This window comes from Pollachius pollachius, assembly GCF_949987615.1.
Source record: "Pollachius pollachius genome assembly, chromosome: 16".
Taxonomy (NCBI): domain Eukaryota; kingdom Metazoa; phylum Chordata; class Actinopteri; order Gadiformes; family Gadidae; genus Pollachius; species Pollachius pollachius.
Window position 1 is genome coordinate 13,762,772 of NC_136949.1, and position 16,431 is coordinate 13,779,202.

Here is a 16,431-nt window from a genome sequence, read left to right on the forward strand (position 1 = left end):
CGCCCTTTCAATCAGTTTATTCTATCCATCCATGCAACAAGCAAACTCAGAATTTGAGCGTCTTTCGCTGTGCACTACGAACAACTTCACTCAACCTGCAATAGCCTCCAGACATATATGGTTATAGCTTATCGATGGTTTCTAAATTAAGACCATTGTAGTCTATAATTTTATAATATCTAACACTCAACACCCGCACACATCCCTCCAACGAAAGTGGAGCCCCAGAAGCGTTCATGAAGAGGTGTGTCGCTCATTCTCCCCGAGGTCAGGAAGACTTCACAGGACAGGAAGAACATTCTCACCTCATTAGGGTTTTGCATGGGGATTTTATTTTTAGAATAGCCGTGATGCAGTGTCCAGCCGAATCTCCACGTCACAGTTCACTACATTAGCTATTAATAGTTACTGAGCATACATTTCACACCTCATGTCTAATGACGTCGAAAGCGCCGTCTTCCGTGAACTTTGTTACGTGCCATCACAAGACCCTTCGTATAGCCTCACTTTCACCCGTCTAGAGCGCGTGACGTTCAGAAAACAAAGCAACAGGGCTAGCAATAACTCGGTGAAACGCAAAGACGTCCCACCAAACCCCTCATCTTTTATTCCAGCCAGTCCTAACCCCCGACCCCCCACTAAAATCCCCAGCCCCATATGTCCGTTGCGGCACCACAGTCTGCCTTCGTGGTGCTAAGGTCTGTCCACATCTACTGGGAGACCGCCTGCAGGGTGAGGACAGGTGGAGCTCGCCTCCACCGTTGACGCCCGCTCGAGGCTCCGTGGGGCCCTACGACAGCTCCCCGTCGGCGGCGGCTGCCGGTTGTTGGTGGCTGCCGGAGGAGGGGCTGGAGCTCTGGCCAGACACGGGCAGCTGGTGGAAGTGCTGCAGAGCCGCGGCCACCTTCTCTGGGCAGATGTTGTACACTGGGTGGGTGGGCGCCTTGGAACCCAGGATAAGTTGAGGAAAAAACGTTTGCAACGTAATCAGTTAGGTTTGAAATAGGTTCCACATTAGTAAAAGTTGATCGGTGCAATGTAGGCTCGTCTTATTAGTTGGTCAGCCATAAATAACAGCCATATTAAATCCTATATTCACATCAAATGAAGCTAAAGAGTATTACAGGCATACAATGCAAAGCAGAGCCACTGGTCGCTAGAAAACTGGTGTCATGATATGTTTACGCTACAGAGTTGACTCATCATTTCTCAACCAGATATATTTGGTTGTCTGCCCGTCTCACATTTCTTTGATGCAACAATGTCGCCAACAGCAACGTCATCACTCTTTCATATTTCTACGGAAGTATTCTGCAGTTATGTGTCAACGTTTACGACCAGCCCCAACCCAAAGCTCCACGGTGCCTCACCAGGCGGTTCTCCTCCTTTCCCAGGATGAACTCGCGGTGGAGGTCCATGTTGCCAAAGTGCTGTGCTATGGAGAGGCCACTCAAACAGTAACAGGTGTGGTAGAAATCTCTGGACCTAGAGGGAGCGAGATATTTATTGAGTATGCAACAAACCTCTGGGGACATGCATTATTTTTCTTAAAAAGACAAAAACAAAAAGACAATAAGAGCAAAACCATCAAGACCTTAGCAAATGCTCAGTCTTTCACTTAATATTTCATCGAACACTTTTGGATCCATCAATTCCATGGTAATTCTCTCCCAACGGGGAGAAGAGCAGAACATTGGGGAGAGATAAAGCAGCATGGTCGCAAAACAAATAATCCCCAGGCCTTGGGTTTCTGTGTGTGTGTGTGTGTGTCTTTGTGGTGTGGTCCAGATGGCGGCGGGTACTGACTTGCCAGGTTTGTCCAGGAGCCCTCCGGCCGGGTTCTGGCAGCACAGGAGGATGTACTCCTGCAGGGCCTGCTGCTCGAACATCCACCTCTGCAGACTCAGCTCAGACTCACCTGCACACAGGGGGAGGGCGGGGGGCAAGATCAACCCCAGACTCATGACCAATGGCTCGGCTGGCGTCGCTTAAATACACACCACAATAAAAACCTTCTCATACAAATCTGAATAGATTTTCTCATCTCAGGTTAAAGTGTTTCTACTTACTTCAATGTATCCCAATTTTTCTGCCCAATTTTTTTTATTTTTTATTCCATAGCTACAGGTTCCTCTTGGTGGTAATACCCCTAGGAAATCCAAGTCATTACTTAAAAGATGCCAATTTAATGGTCGATTTGCCCGGCGCAACATCCAGCTATACTATGGTCAACCCTGATTCATAAAGATGCCTTTGAATTGGGGCGTTGGACTCCCTGTGGTGCAGATTGGAGGCGCCAACCTAGACTTCGTCTCTCACAGCTTTAATAATCAGTCGGTATCAGTTTATGCGCCAATTAAAATGTCTATCTGCCTCCACTTTAGCACCTTTAATTAAGACATCTTTTGTTTTCTCCCTACTTTCTCTAATTTACACAGCAGAGGTATTAAAATTCGAATTGATGAGATTCGCATTTCATAACGTTAGAGTTATCCACAAAATATCGCCTGCATCTCATCTTTTTCGTCATTTCCAAGTCAGACATTTAGTGGACAGCCCTGGGAAGATTGCATTGGGTTAAATCCCTGTCATAAATCCTTAATCTCAAGGATCTATAATTAACTATTATCTCTCAGTGAAGACTGCTATAAAAAATACTAAACCAACAATGGAGCTTGAGTCAGAGCGGACTTTGCTGAGGAGTGGTGGGACATGGCAGAAGAAAGAATGCCTACAAGCCCGGTCTGTACCGGACTTGGGCCAATACAATCTGTAGCGCTGTGCAGCCGTTCACTAATCCAAGAATGAGCCGTCTGAAACGTTCCCAAACAAGGATGACGAGTGCGACCAATGTCAAACCTTCTTTTCATGTCCGGTCACGTACAGCTCCTGGAAGTGTAACCTCACTATTAGCTCCGACATACTTCCAATAAAATTTCTTGCTTGGCCACACTCGGCTGTATGTGGAGCTTCTACTGAAGGGGCGTCATTCAATGTCAGATTTCTTCATCTTTATTAGCAAGCCGTCGCCTCTTACTACGCTGGAAGTTGCCTAAGGGCCCACTTATGTCCCGCTGGTTGACAGATGTCATGTCCTTTCTGAGGCAAGTCAAGTATACTCATGAGCAGGGACGGCTGGTATCAATGGGCTAGTGGGGCTAAGCCCTCCCTATCTTTTAGAATAAACATGAGAACACTATTAAATTAATGAAAATATTAAAAGATAATAATTACCTCAACTTAGAATTGGTTGATTTTGGTGCAACGGAGAAGCAACAGCACCAAATAATCACAAAAACGCATGGGGATACATATAGATATGTTGTGTGGGCTTAAGAAAATCAGCATCCAATCGGTGTCGTCCAATCGTGATCGACAGGTGTTATGACATACCCCCTTGATTTAGAGACCATTTGGGCTAAATTAATATAGCCCAGACCAACAGAGACAGTGACTCTCACTGGTGACGGTCCCTGTAAGAGGCGGGAGAAAAAAGTGAAAAAAAAACCTGACCACAATGGCGAGCGCTAATTTACCTAACAAAGTGGACTATCTACTGACTCATCCGTTTCTGTTGATGTCTTTAGAAGAAAAAAAAGAAATAAAGAGGGGGCACATCGGCCAAACGATGTTCAGATAAAACAAAATGACACGCGACAAAATCGTTCATTTTGCACCTCTTGGTTCGAAAGGAAAGACTGGCTAACGGCTAGCTTAGCTAGGAGCGCTCTCTTCCGTTTCCCTTGCGTGCTGTTCGGAGGAGACACAGCTTGAACCCAACAAGGGGTTGCGGATTTAAAACATGTGTCCTGTAAAGTAAAGAAACACGAATGCAGTGCAACTCACATTGGAAACTGTGAAGCTTTCAATGTTGGGCAAAGTAAATATTGCCTGTCAGCTGGATGACGGCCACCGCATCTCCGTACACAGAGACACAACGAGCAGGTGAAGAAAAACAGACATTCGCTGTCACTGATTGTGGACTCCATTAGGTTCTGTGGGGCGCACGAGCTAGCTCTCAGGGGCTCTGAGGAACCGGCAACTTCACTCCAGCGGGCCGTGTTTTTGGACTTCGTTGACCAGTTCTCTTTTTTTTTTAAGACAGCCAGTTAGCAGATCACCTGTCAAACGCACATGTTGCCAAGTACACGTCTAAGACTAGCCCAAACGAGTTGCAACCCCTGTGTCATCGGCAGAGTCAAGAGAGGTGCACCAGTACACTGAAGAGGATCGAAACATTTCTCCGAAGTGCCACGGGACAAGATGGGCTTAACGCCCTAGCGATGCTGTCTGTTGAGCGGGACCTCATCCAAAAATCACCGGACTTCAATGACATGGTGATTAACCTGGTTGCGACTCAGAAAGGCCGTCGATGTGAGCTTCTCTTCAAATAAGGTAGGCCAGAGCTGCCCTGATATTGATTGTATTCGGGAATTGATGCTTGCTTCATAATGTTTGTGATAAAAACAGTGCAGTTGGCAGTCGTTACAGTGCGAACACGTTTTGTTTGTGTGTGTGTGTGTGTGTGTGTGTGTGTGTGTGTGTGTGTGTGTGTGTGTGTGTGTGTGTGTGAGAAACTTTTGCCATCAGAACATGTTTGTAGCCTACTTATCTAATTGTTTATAGAGCATTATTAATTGCTGTAACTTGGTGCTGTGTCTCTGGACTGTACCTCGGATGTGATTTTGGAAAATCATTTCGTTTCTCCATTGCCTGCTGTCTCCCTGCATTCTATTTGTTGTGATTCGAGGCCTGATATTGAAGTTATTCGGGACATGATGCTTGCTTCATGTTTGTGATAAAAGCAGTGCAGTTGGCAGTCGTTACAGTGCGAACACGTCTAATTTCTAACACTCTCTCTGTCTCTGTCTCTCTGTCTCTCACTCCCCCACCCCCCCTTCCCGTGAGGATGGACACTGGCTTACAGCGGCCCTCACAACCCCACACCACCACCCCACCCCTTTCAAGTGTAGATTGTATATAGTTCTCTGCAAACCTATGGTGGCATCATGCCTTCAGTGTGTATATTGTATATAGTTCTCTGCAAACCTATGGTGGCATCATGCCTTCAGTGTGTCTTGAACAACCACGCATAAAAGGTTGCACATATTATATTGATATTTTATCGTATTTGTCTAAATGCATACTTGACTGTAGATAGATTTATGAGTGAAGTTACCAACACAATAGGTTGGCCGTAACTCACCCATTTTAGAATCACATTCTCTCTCGTGTATAATTCCCAATTATTATTGATGTATTTGCACTTTTAATCTTGCTGAATTCTACAAGGCAAATAAATTAAGTTAAAACTTAGTTCCCCGGCTCCATTCGTCTTTGTAAGGAAATGTTCTCTTTTGTCTTTATTATTTTGTCAGAATGCACCAGAATGCTTAGTTTGTCTGTGAAAATCACCAATCTTCGGGGGAAGGATGCCCCCAGTCCCCCTACAGGGGGTTTGGTTTACAAACTTTTAGCCCCCCCTAAAATAAAATTCACCAGCCGCCGCTGCTCATGAGGGGAAACTCTTGAAAATGTCTTGATAAATTGCTGTACTTTATGACAACTAATTATCAGTATCGCCATCTAACTCAAAGTATGTATGCTGAGAGCTGAAATTATGTAGTGGATTTTGATGGACTGCTCTCAGCAGAACGATGCCCTGCTTTTCAATGAGGATCTCAGACTCGCACACTCATCGCCCCTGACCTTTTATTCTGGTCACTTGGATAATGCTTTGGCTTTACTGGTGCAAACCAGTTTTCTTTGTTGTCCTAGTTTGACCTAGTTTGCGCCGTCTTATGAGACCAGCGTCCTGGTCTCATGAGACCAGAGTCCTGGTGCTGGTCTCCGATGGTCTACCTCTAGGACGCCGCTCACGGGCATCCTGACGCAGGGAGGTATGGACTCTGACTAAATCTGGGTTTCATCACAACAGCAATTTGGGTCTGATGAAACCAAACGCATCTCGCCACAGTCCTTGAGAAACCCTGAACGTGGCTCATCTCAACAGTTTGTTTTGGTTTGTTTGAGGCCAGACATCTCGGCAACCTTTACACAACACCCAAGAGTTGTGTAAAGCTTGCCGTATGGTTGCCAAATAAAGATATAGGCCACGTACATGTGTTAGCGAACTGTTGCATCACCACTGTGTCTTAGTTCCCTACAGTGAACGCCGCTATCTGCAGTCAATGTAGGAGCCAAGGCTTGATCTTGACAAGGTTTTTAATCTGTGCAGAATACCTTTACTTTCTTTTTGGTGTTTGCACGGTTTTCAAAGAAAAAACATTCCCTTTCATACCCTGTCATGGGTGTGATTGAGCTCCTGCCCGTATCTTTTAATCTGCATTTGTCGCCCCACGAGGAATTCTTCTATCAAGCAAAATCAACAGAAATCCCAGCCAACTTTAAACGGGGACACAACAGAAAAACATGTTTACACTTGAAACCCTCTGAGGCACTCCACGAGATTAAAGAGCTCCGTTAATAAAAGAGCGACTAGGACGCAAGACTTGGAAGTGATCTCCTGTGTGTGTGGGTGTGTGTGTCTACGTACGTGTGTATCTGCGCTTGTCTGTGCTTATCTCCGCGTGTTTGTGTGTATCTGCGCGTGCGTGTGTGTGGTTGGCGTGCGTGCCTGTGGTTGGCGTGCGTGCGTGCGCGTCTGCGTGCGTTTGTGTGTGTCCCAGTGTGGGGGGCGGCCCCTACCGTCTCTGAAGAAGGCCCGGTGCAGCAGGGGCAGGAGCCCCGCCTGCCAGAAGGAGTAGCAGCCGTCCACCAGCTTGTTACAGCGGCCCTGGAAGCCTCCCTCGTAGCGCATCTGTCTGCTGACCGTCCACCGCTGCAGGGGAACAACGGCGCACAACACCCTCAGAGACATCCCCTTTAGAGGAGAACCAAAGCCCATGAGACGCCTCCCCCTCTGGGTTAACCCCGCGCTACTGCACGCAGAACTACTTATTGACGCATGTGGATACTGGTCACCTGCTGGTGAAGTGGTTCGTTATCTAGGTTCATGGATTTGAAAGAAAAATTGGCTTTCCTCTGAAGATCAACTTGCTGTTGGCACGACCGGTTATGTGGGGAAAATATAAATAAAGAAATATATATATTTTTTATTTTACTGAAATACAGCTAGCCTTGTTTTTGTAATGCAACATGCAAACGCAGACCAAAGGACTAAGTGGGACATGGCTGATAGGAAGAAAGGAGCCAGAGGGGACGGTCAGTACAATCGCAGAGTCGAGAGCGTGAAGTCTGAAGCCGAGGACGGTGAATGAGGGCCGGCTGAATCCTTTTTTTGTTGCTATGGAAACCACTAATTGGCTCCCATTCCACTCCGCATGGCATAGATTGGTTGAGCATGAAATATGATTTTAAACCAGCTGGGCTCCAGTCTAATGCCAGGCACAAATGATAATATTTTAGATGATTAAATGCCATGGGTCCACTGTCAGGACACGCACCCCTCACTGCCGTCAACCCTGCCCAGGGCTGAAACAGACCTGGTTAGAGTGTGGACGCCTTCGGCAGTTCTGCGCACAGAGGCTCTACGTGGATAAAGGTGGATTACAGATGCTGGGAACAAAGAGGTTCATCCACTTTGAATCTGAAGAGGTGAAAGATGTTTAAAAGGATTATCCCTCACACGATGGAAGATGGACTCCATTATTTTTAAGACATTTTATGTCTTATAAATCGCTAATGCTGTGGCTCAAGCTCCCTCGTTTTGACATGTTCCCTTGGTCAATGCATCAGGAAGCCTTAAAAAACGCTAGGTGTGTTTCAGTCTTGTGTCCTGTTCAGAGATAGGGTCTGCTGTGGGGCGCAGGGTTATTTTTGTGATGGTATCACCTTTGCAGGGTTTTTGCCTTGGCTTCAGCCCTGGACCATCTGTTAAAGAGCACCACAGAGAAGCAGCATTCTTGCTACCGTAATATCACACAATATTCCACGTTAAAACAGGATATTAGAGGAGGATTTGAACCCCCACCCCTCTTCTCCAAACGGCGTTATCAATATCATCTGACGTTGAGGAAATCAACGTCAGATAAGGCCGCATGGAGCTTTAGCCAGGTTTCGATCTGGAATGGGAATGAGGTTCGCTTCCCCAGTAGGCGCTGGGTAAACAGAGTCAGCGCGTTATTCGTGTTGTACGCGTGAAAGGTATAACGTCTAAATAAACACAGGTGCACTACATTTTTGGATTGCGATGCAACCCAAATCAACCCAAATGAATCAGGGTCATATTGCTGCATGTTCAGGGAGTGGTGGAGCCAGGTGAGGGCTCACCAGCAGGGCTTTCAGATCCAGCATATGCTCCTTGCCCAGGATGACCATGGCCGCTGTGCCACAGAAGGTGTAGCCGCCGTGGGCCTCCAGGCCAGGAACACCCCCCAGTCCGCCCTCCCAATTCTGACACCTGCGGAAGGAAGCAGCGTTAAAAGCTCATTGCTGAAACATGGTGTCAGCAGGGGCCGGAGAGGGGGGGGGGGGGGTGTTTGGTAAAGATTATTTATTTTGACCTTCACAGCACCATGTTTATTGGTGCTGAGGGAGTCAAGAGCAGGAACACCCACTAACATATTAAGAACGAACACTAACGGTAAAAACAAGTCCAAAGGAAGAGGTGATGGGACTGTAGAGGGACTACGGACAAGACAAGGCTGGGAGAGGGATACGGCCCGGGGGAGCGGAATAAATAAATCAACTGAAAGGAAAGGCGTGTCTCACCGTAGGATCCAGCCCGGGGTGTCCTCAAAGAGTTTGGGCGTGAGGATGTTAGTGAGCGAGGCCACGGAGGCTGCGCAGTACGCACTCCTGTGGAGTGGAGGGACCAGCGTCAGGAGACCCACCCCCCCAGGGGCAACAAACACATCACTGCCCTCGGTAGAACTGGCCTAATATGCCTGAATAGGTTGTTTCTATAACGCCCTTGTGAACAGAACCAAAGCATCAATTTCACACCTTTTCTTTTTTACGCTTTTTGTAATGACATGTCTTTTTCTGAATTCACTGTAAATAACTAAAAAAAGTATCAAATTGTACATAAGAATAAAAGGGATAATTTCTCAGTAAATGTACTGCCTGCCAAAACCTTATGCAAACAAGTGTGCATGTGTATATATACACATAGATTAGCAACATAATGTATGTGTGCATAAAAAACATTGACTAAATCTTATGAATGAAATGTATTGATTGAGTTTCTGCTGATGACTGAGAAAGAGGAGTCTAATCTGAAAGCCAAGGGAAAGGATGCAGGAGAGCGAGACAAGAGCGAGAGACAGAGACAGAGACAGAGAGAGAGAGAGAGAGAGAGAGAGAGAGGCACCCCTCGGGTGAAACCATGGCGATAGGCCTTCACCTGACATCCACCTCGCCGCCGACATGCATCACAAAGGAGCCATCTGGCTGCTTGACAGAGCGTAGGAAATCCAGCAGCCTCTCCCTGGAACACAGGACAGTGGGAGACATGTGCCATTAGTATACAGGACATTTGTATTCAAATCCCCAGGCACAGGTTGTTTATATTGCCTATTTATCACCCATATTCCCAATGGAACCAGGACTTCATATTTCCATTGAATGTGCAATATCCCAGCCTTTAAGCAACTGTTATAGTGCCATAAAGTTTTACACCCATGTGTATTTTATTTATATTTGCTGGTCGATTTGCCTGTTTTCTAGGTGTCATGCGTTTAATCCTGACTGTATTTTTCGGTTTATATGCGTACTTGTACTTTATATCATCTCTTTTTGGAGTTCACTTTTTCTATCACGAGCAGAGCAATTGCCTGAGTAAACAAACATCTTTCAGGATTAGCAAAGTGCTCTGAACGGGATAAACAACAAACAACACTGTGTCTACCACTCACACAGCGATCGCCCTGTCTGGTGGTGCAGACGATCAGCACCCCAGCCTCTCACCTTAGGCTCTCCGTTCTGGAGATTAACCCGGACAATAGCGTAAGGTGCTGGTGCTGCGACCCCTACCGGTCTATGATGCCGTAGGCCTCCTCCGTCCCGATGATGCACAGGGCGTTGACAGCGGCGTAGGTGGGGGCCAGGTGCGCGTGCTGTCTGGGGCCCCCTGCGAAGCCCCCGGTTGGGCTCTGGCAGTGGGCCAGGAACTGACACACACTAGACGGGGGGGGGGGGGGGGGATAATGGGAGACTGTATTACTAGGAGTGGTGTGAAATCAAATGCTTAAATCAATATGCTGATTGGATGACATGTATCGCATTACCATGTAATGGACATTGCTGATATTCCCAATAGGTTGTTGGCAGATAAGGTCACACCAGTGGAGTGAACATGGAGTGCAGGAAGTGTTCACTGGATGTAAATACACTGCATGTAATTGAAGATAAACACTATGTTTCTTAGAGGTTGATGTGTGTTTAACCCTAATGGTTTAATGATGTGACGCTATCTAGCAAGGTGAGCAGCAAATGTTTTCGTTTACCGTTACAACCCATCCTTAGCATTGGGTTGGAAAGCATTTCTACTTGAAAGCTTAAAAGGCATACCCTGAAGGTCCATACCCTCACCCTGGAGAACACTAGCTGTGCTTTAGTTTATTTGTTCCCCATCCAGGAACCGAGCCACACATGAAAAGGAGATATGCGTCCAGGCTTTTAAAGGCCGTCGTTTGATCTCAGGTGTAGCATGAGTTCTGCCTTACGAGGTTCAGGTATTTAATTTTTTTAACATTTGGTTTACAGTAACAGACTAATGCTGCTCGGCATTCTCCATTTCACTTCCTGCCCTCCCTCTGAAGTTTGCGGGACATGGGTGTCACATGACTGCCAACAACCTATTGTATTTATTTAACCCATTTGTGCTGGCTGCTGCGCGGCGCAACATTGTATCTACTAGATACAATGTTGCATACAAATGGGTTAATTGAGTGTTCATTTTGTTTTGACATTGAAACGTTCATTACAGTAAGGTGGATCCGTTTCTTGACGCCATTGGACGTAAAGAAGGATAGTCTACTACAAGAGTGAGCAAGTGGGAAAACATTTCCCACTTTATGCAGAGAATGCAATATCAGCTCATAATAGGTGACATATCTTAGCACATACACTACGGTGCAGATAATGAGAGAGCAGTTCAGCTCTCCTCTCGCTCATTAACAGAAACGCCATGGTATCTGATAATTGGACAACAGCAGCAACTCTAGGAGGGGCAGAAGGTGCTGTATCAACACCTGCATGCACGATGTGTCAAGGTCATGCATTCTCATGAAGTCTTTGCTTCCGCCAGGCTCACAGACACTTTTTGCAACTTTCTCTGAGACATCAAACACGCACTTGTGCACACACACACACACAAGCAAACAAAAAACGTACAAACTCCAAGCCACACACACACACACACACACACACACACACACACACACACACACACACACACACACACACACACACACACACACACACACACACACACAAACGCCTAGCCACTCACTGCACACACTCACATAGGAGCTTGTGTGCATCCACAGTAGCAGAGACCAGGTCAGCAGGGCTACAGTCTGCAGGAGCAGACAGAGGGTGAGGCCAGGGGAATGGCTGCCGCCACCGTGGGCAGCCTGGACTTGTGTGTCCAGACGCCTGGCGCAGGCCAGTGGGAGAGCGCCAGCACGCACCATCTGTACCACACTTTACTCCCTCTAGTGCAGCCCTGGTGCTCTTAAAAACAAATCAATAAAAACCAGCCAACTCAAGCACCCCCCCCCCCCCATCTCCTTCTCAACGGGGATGAACACTCACAGATCACAGAGGACCCTGTCGACATGTCATGTTATTTCGCTGTGTGTGTATGTGTGTGTGTGTGTGTGTGCCTGTGTGTGTGTGTGTGTGTGTGCGAGTGAGTGCACATGCACACATGCCTGTGTACTAGGCCTGCACGTTTCGGTGAAAAATATGAATCAGGATTTTTCAGCTTAGAATTGATATCACGATTCTCTGCCACGATTTTTTTCTCACGCAATGTATTTTTTATAGAACACATGAACCATGACAAAAAGTCATTTAAAACTTAAATCCACACAGGGGCGATTCGTGATCGCGATGTTATAACGCTTTATCGTGCAGGCCTACTGTGTACTAAAGGGATGTGCGCTGGCCAGCCGGCAGGTTGGCATGAATCTCTCTAGGGGTAGTAGTGACCGGGAGCGGCTGGGAGAGACCGGGAACAGCCTCAGCCCTCCCAGGGAGCGGGAGGCTCATTAAGGGCTGAACATGCTTCTTTGGCCGCAACACAAAGAAACGCCCTCGCCTCGCTTTCTGTCCCCCCTGGGTAACACAGAACCGTAGAGGCTTTTAAAAGAAGATGACTCCACACCTCCAGCTTGGCAAAACGTGTGTGTGTGTGTGTGTGTGTGTGTGTGTGTGTGTGTGTGTGTGTGTGTGTGTGTGTGTGTGTGTGTGTGTGTGTGTGTGTGTGTGTGTGTGTGTGCGCGCGCATCAGGTGAGCAAAGGCTGACTGGTTTAGCAAGGTAAACTTGTGTGTGTGTGTCTTATTACATGTTAACAAGTTTTGCAGAGTTTGCATTGTCATCACGCCCTTGATGATTGGCCGAAACAAATAAGGAGTGAAAGAAAGTGAAGCGCCCCGGATTTGAGCATGTCCACTATCCGACTTTAGATCATTATTTTTAAGTACGGCTGCAGCTAAAGATTATTTAAGAGGCTATAAAATGTCATAAATAATAGCAAATGTCATCACAAGAGTCTAAAGTTATTAGTGTGCTTGCTTTATCTGAAAGGCAGCCAAGAAAAACTCAAGTATACCTTTTATAAAGATCCATCATCCAAATATTTGAATTGAGCTGCAACATTTATTCATTATTTATCAACTGATCGTTGCGACCCCAATCCAAAATTTAATTTGTGAGACCCCCCACCAAATCCCTCTCCAGCCAGGCTCCAGCTCACACAGCCCTGCCCTGGCCCTCAGGAGATGCGTGGCTAACAGCAGCACAATAAGACAAACCGTTCTTTTGTCTGCCATGCAGAGCCCAGGTCTGAACAGCGTCTGGCCCACCCGCTGCCTGGGGCCATAACTACAGTCCCTTTGTTCTGACCCTTAGATCCTAATGTGGCCTCATCTGAGTCACCCAACCCCCCTCCTTTCTTTTGCAGGAATTACTTTGGATTGAACTTGACTGCAACGTCATTGGTTCGTGACCCCACAACACCCTCATGACTAGATATGCAATGCTGTTGAGTGGTGGGGTCTTTATATAAAAGGTATACATGATATATAAAGGAAGGTCAACAGGCCACTCAGAAAATAACATAATCTCTAGTCTGCAAAATAGAGTGCATGCAGACACACAGTATTTATAGCTGGTGAGCTATGTCTGTTATAGTCACCTGGACAGCTCACCTACTTGAAGAGGGGGACCCCTACAGTGGCACTCAATTAATTTACCCCAGGTTAACTTAAGTAACCTTACGTTCTGTGTATGTGCGCGTAATGCAAAGTCTGTGTGTGTCTGTGAGACACTTACTCTGAAGCCACAGCAGCAGGAATTGGTTCCTCCAGCAACTCCAGACTGTGAAGAATCCAATAGCAAAGCCATGGTCTGCTAGCATCCAGACACTGTAACACACACACACACACACACACACACACACACACACACACACACACATATTTTAGAAAGGCTTCAGACTAGTGCTTCAGAAGAGGAATTATTAGAGTGAATTGTTGTAGACTGAGATGAAGCAGAGATAAAAGAGGCAGAAAGGGGTAGGGCTGAGGCTGCGTCCGAGACAGAGAGAAAGGGTCCAAGCTCAGAGTGGGAAACAAAAAGGGCCGCTCTTTCTAGGCTAATTCATTTCTGTAGGAGTCGCTAGATTCAATGGTGTCTTTTTGGTGCCGTACCTCGTAAGCGTCGGAGAGGGTACGTAAACCTTTCTTGAGATACTGGTAGTGCTGTTCCCGTAAAAGCGTTGGCCTGAGGGTTAGGGAGAGAGAGACAGTTTGTGAGTAGGCTCTGTTGGGACAAGTGTGTGGAGCTATAATTATAGAGACATGAGAGACACAAACATATATTCGGAATTGGTTGATTGATAGATTGAGGTCTACTCATATGCATGGCCATAATGATACACATAATAAACTAGAGATTGTTAAACCTAAATGGGGAAATTGCAGTAAATATAGATGCAGAATGCAGGCAATGGGCTACCTAATGAATGGACAAATGCAGGTAATTTCATTTGAATAAAAGGCCTTGTAAATTGTGTAACACTGGCTAGGGTACAAAAACCTCAACGCTGAAAGGATTGCTTTGAATTTTCTCTTGGGATCTACTTTTGACTATTTTCATACACTTCGGGGAAATGCAAGCCATTCACTTTCCCTAGCTTCTGCAGAACGACTTGCTCATCATAACCACACAACGGCGGCTCATGGGGATGAGTCATGCAGAGAGCTGACCACTCCTCCATCCCTCCCCTCGGCCCTGATCCTATTAGTCGCCTGCCCTTTCCATGCAGCACAGAGCTACCAGCCCTGTAATGAGACCCTACCTATACAATGCCGGGCAAGTCAGTGATCATCCACAGCGTCATAGCTCTAGCTCTTGCACTGACTCAGACAATCAGTGTGAAGCGGTGGTCATGACAACAGCTAAGTCAACAGCACCATCTATTTCCAATAGTGGAAAAGCAATAATATTATGGGCTGGCCAGTGTAGTTGGTTGATCATTAGACGTGCTATTAACGGATCGGGAACAACCAGGAGATTTGACTGTGACTTTTGACTAGGAGTATGACTATTATGGTCATATTACTAATAGGTCATGTTCTATAATATTAAATTAGTTGTGTGGTTTAATTAAGGCCGATACATTCAGAACAATGAGTACTTACTCTGGTACACTGTGCATTTGCTTGTAAACACTTAGGACTTCTTCAATGTTGCGTTCAACTTTTTTCTGGGCGGGGTAATAAAAAAAAAAAAAGCATCAACGTCAGCGTACAACAAGACGAGCTTTGACAACAAACAGTGACACCACCAACATTTAGAAATCACGTCAGTATTTGGCAATGGTACTTTTTCCAGTTGTTAATTAGAACCCTGGTCGTTCATATATCTTTTCTGTAGTTACTCCCATTTCAAATGTACACTTTGACTGTTTTCCTTTGATAAAAGCTTCTGCCGATTGTAATTCATCTCATCGACGGAGGCTCAACGCTATTGAGGCTTTTCGTCAGCATCGAGTGATGCCACCAAAAATGACCAATAATATCTTGATCTCCAGTGTGCTCAGGAGGCGATTACCCTACGAACCACGCTGGGTGGACCGCTCACGTTCAGAAAAACAATCGTTTGCTTTTCTAAGTAATCCTGTTAACCCCGATTCATACAAGGTTACTCTGGGAAATCGATGGTAAGCTAGCACTTGTTTTATTGTCACACACTTATTTGAGCTAATCCAAAATACCCAGAGGATTACACGTGTTTGACATGTCGGTTACTCCTCACAGCTATGAAGTGGTTGTGATCAATGTGAGCGATGCAGCAGCCCTTACTCTTAAGTCACTGTTATGGCTTATCCTCCCACTCATGCCTCACCTGCTCCTCTGAAGTTACTGTCACCACTCCGTCGTCAGGGAACAACTCTGCACAATGGTGTTCATTAAAGCAACGCAAAGTCGGTGGCGTGTTTTCCATAATAGATATGAATTAAATTCCGTGGTTGGTGAAATTACAACGCTTTCGGTTTGTGTTGGTAGTTTTTATTTGATAGCCTTCTCCGTTACTATTCACTTCCTCTCAACAAAACAGTGGGCGTGGTCTGCGCGCGCAGGGATGCTTTATCCGCTACGGCAAGTCCGAAAGAACAAACCGCTTTAGGACCACCACAAACTAACAATCCTAAATGCACAGCGGGTGTGAATATAACCAGGCATAGTAGATTCCTTTAACACAAGCATGTTCAATATTGTTCAAGAGTGTTCAATAATATATAATTCTAATGATTGAACTTCCACACATGGCAGGAGCATACAAATACGTCTGTGTTGTAGCTGCATGTGTGCTTGAGTGCCTCGGTGCGTGTGTGCGTCGGTACGTGCGTGCGTCTATGCGTGCGCACATTCGTCGGTGCGTGCGTGCGTCGGTGTGTGCGTGCGTCGTTGCGTGCGTGCGAGAGAGGGAGGGGGAAGTTATTCCATCTCAATCCCCACCCCGTGGTGTGTGGATGCTGCCGCGAGAAGAGCAGATGCTACTGAGCGGACCGCTGCCACTGCACCCAGTGGAGCCCAAGGTGTGCTAGATAGCTGCAACATTCCTGCTTTGTTGTCCTCCAATACAGTGTAGCTGATCAGAAGAGAAGCATAGGCAGTATGTTGGACCATAACGAACAAAGACACAGGCCTGTTCGCAGTTAGTGAGTGAGATA

The 16,431-nt window shown here is 46.4% G+C and overlaps 1 protein-coding gene across 1 annotated transcript; it reads right to left on the reverse strand.

The window, feature by feature from the left end:
• Positions 1-318: 318 nt before the first annotated feature.
• fntb (farnesyltransferase, CAAX box, subunit beta) lies at positions 319-15,800 on the reverse strand. The gene is made up of 12 exons (XM_079753894.1): positions 15,603-15,800; positions 14,897-14,961; positions 13,904-13,976; positions 13,527-13,618; positions 9,997-10,143; positions 9,368-9,451; positions 8,734-8,820; positions 8,293-8,422; positions 6,709-6,841; positions 1,807-1,918; positions 1,371-1,485; positions 319-943 (listed from the first exon to the last, which is right to left on the reverse strand). Exons 1-12 carry the CDS (start codon positions 15,699-15,701, stop codon positions 791-793), a joined length of 1,290 nt encoding a protein of 429 aa, XP_079610020.1. The 5' UTR covers positions 15,702-15,800; the 3' UTR covers positions 319-790.
• Between the last annotated feature and the right edge of the window lie 631 nt (positions 15,801-16,431).

What these genes read in the sequence shown, in the direction of transcription:
- fntb (XM_079753894.1), bottom strand. Translation starts at nt 15,701, where the DNA reads ATGGAAAACACGCCACCGACTTTGCGTTGCTTTAATGAACACCATTGT. An exon ending in CAGTAACTTCAGAGGAGCAG is followed by an intron (nt 14,962 to 15,602) that starts GTGAGGCATGAG and finishes TACCCCGCCCAG; the next exon opens with AAAAAAGTTGAACGCAACAT. An exon ending in CTCCTGGACAAACCTGGCAA is followed by an intron (nt 1,486 to 1,806) that starts GTCAGTACCCGC and finishes CGCTCCCTCTAG; the next exon opens with GTCCAGAGATTTCTACCACA.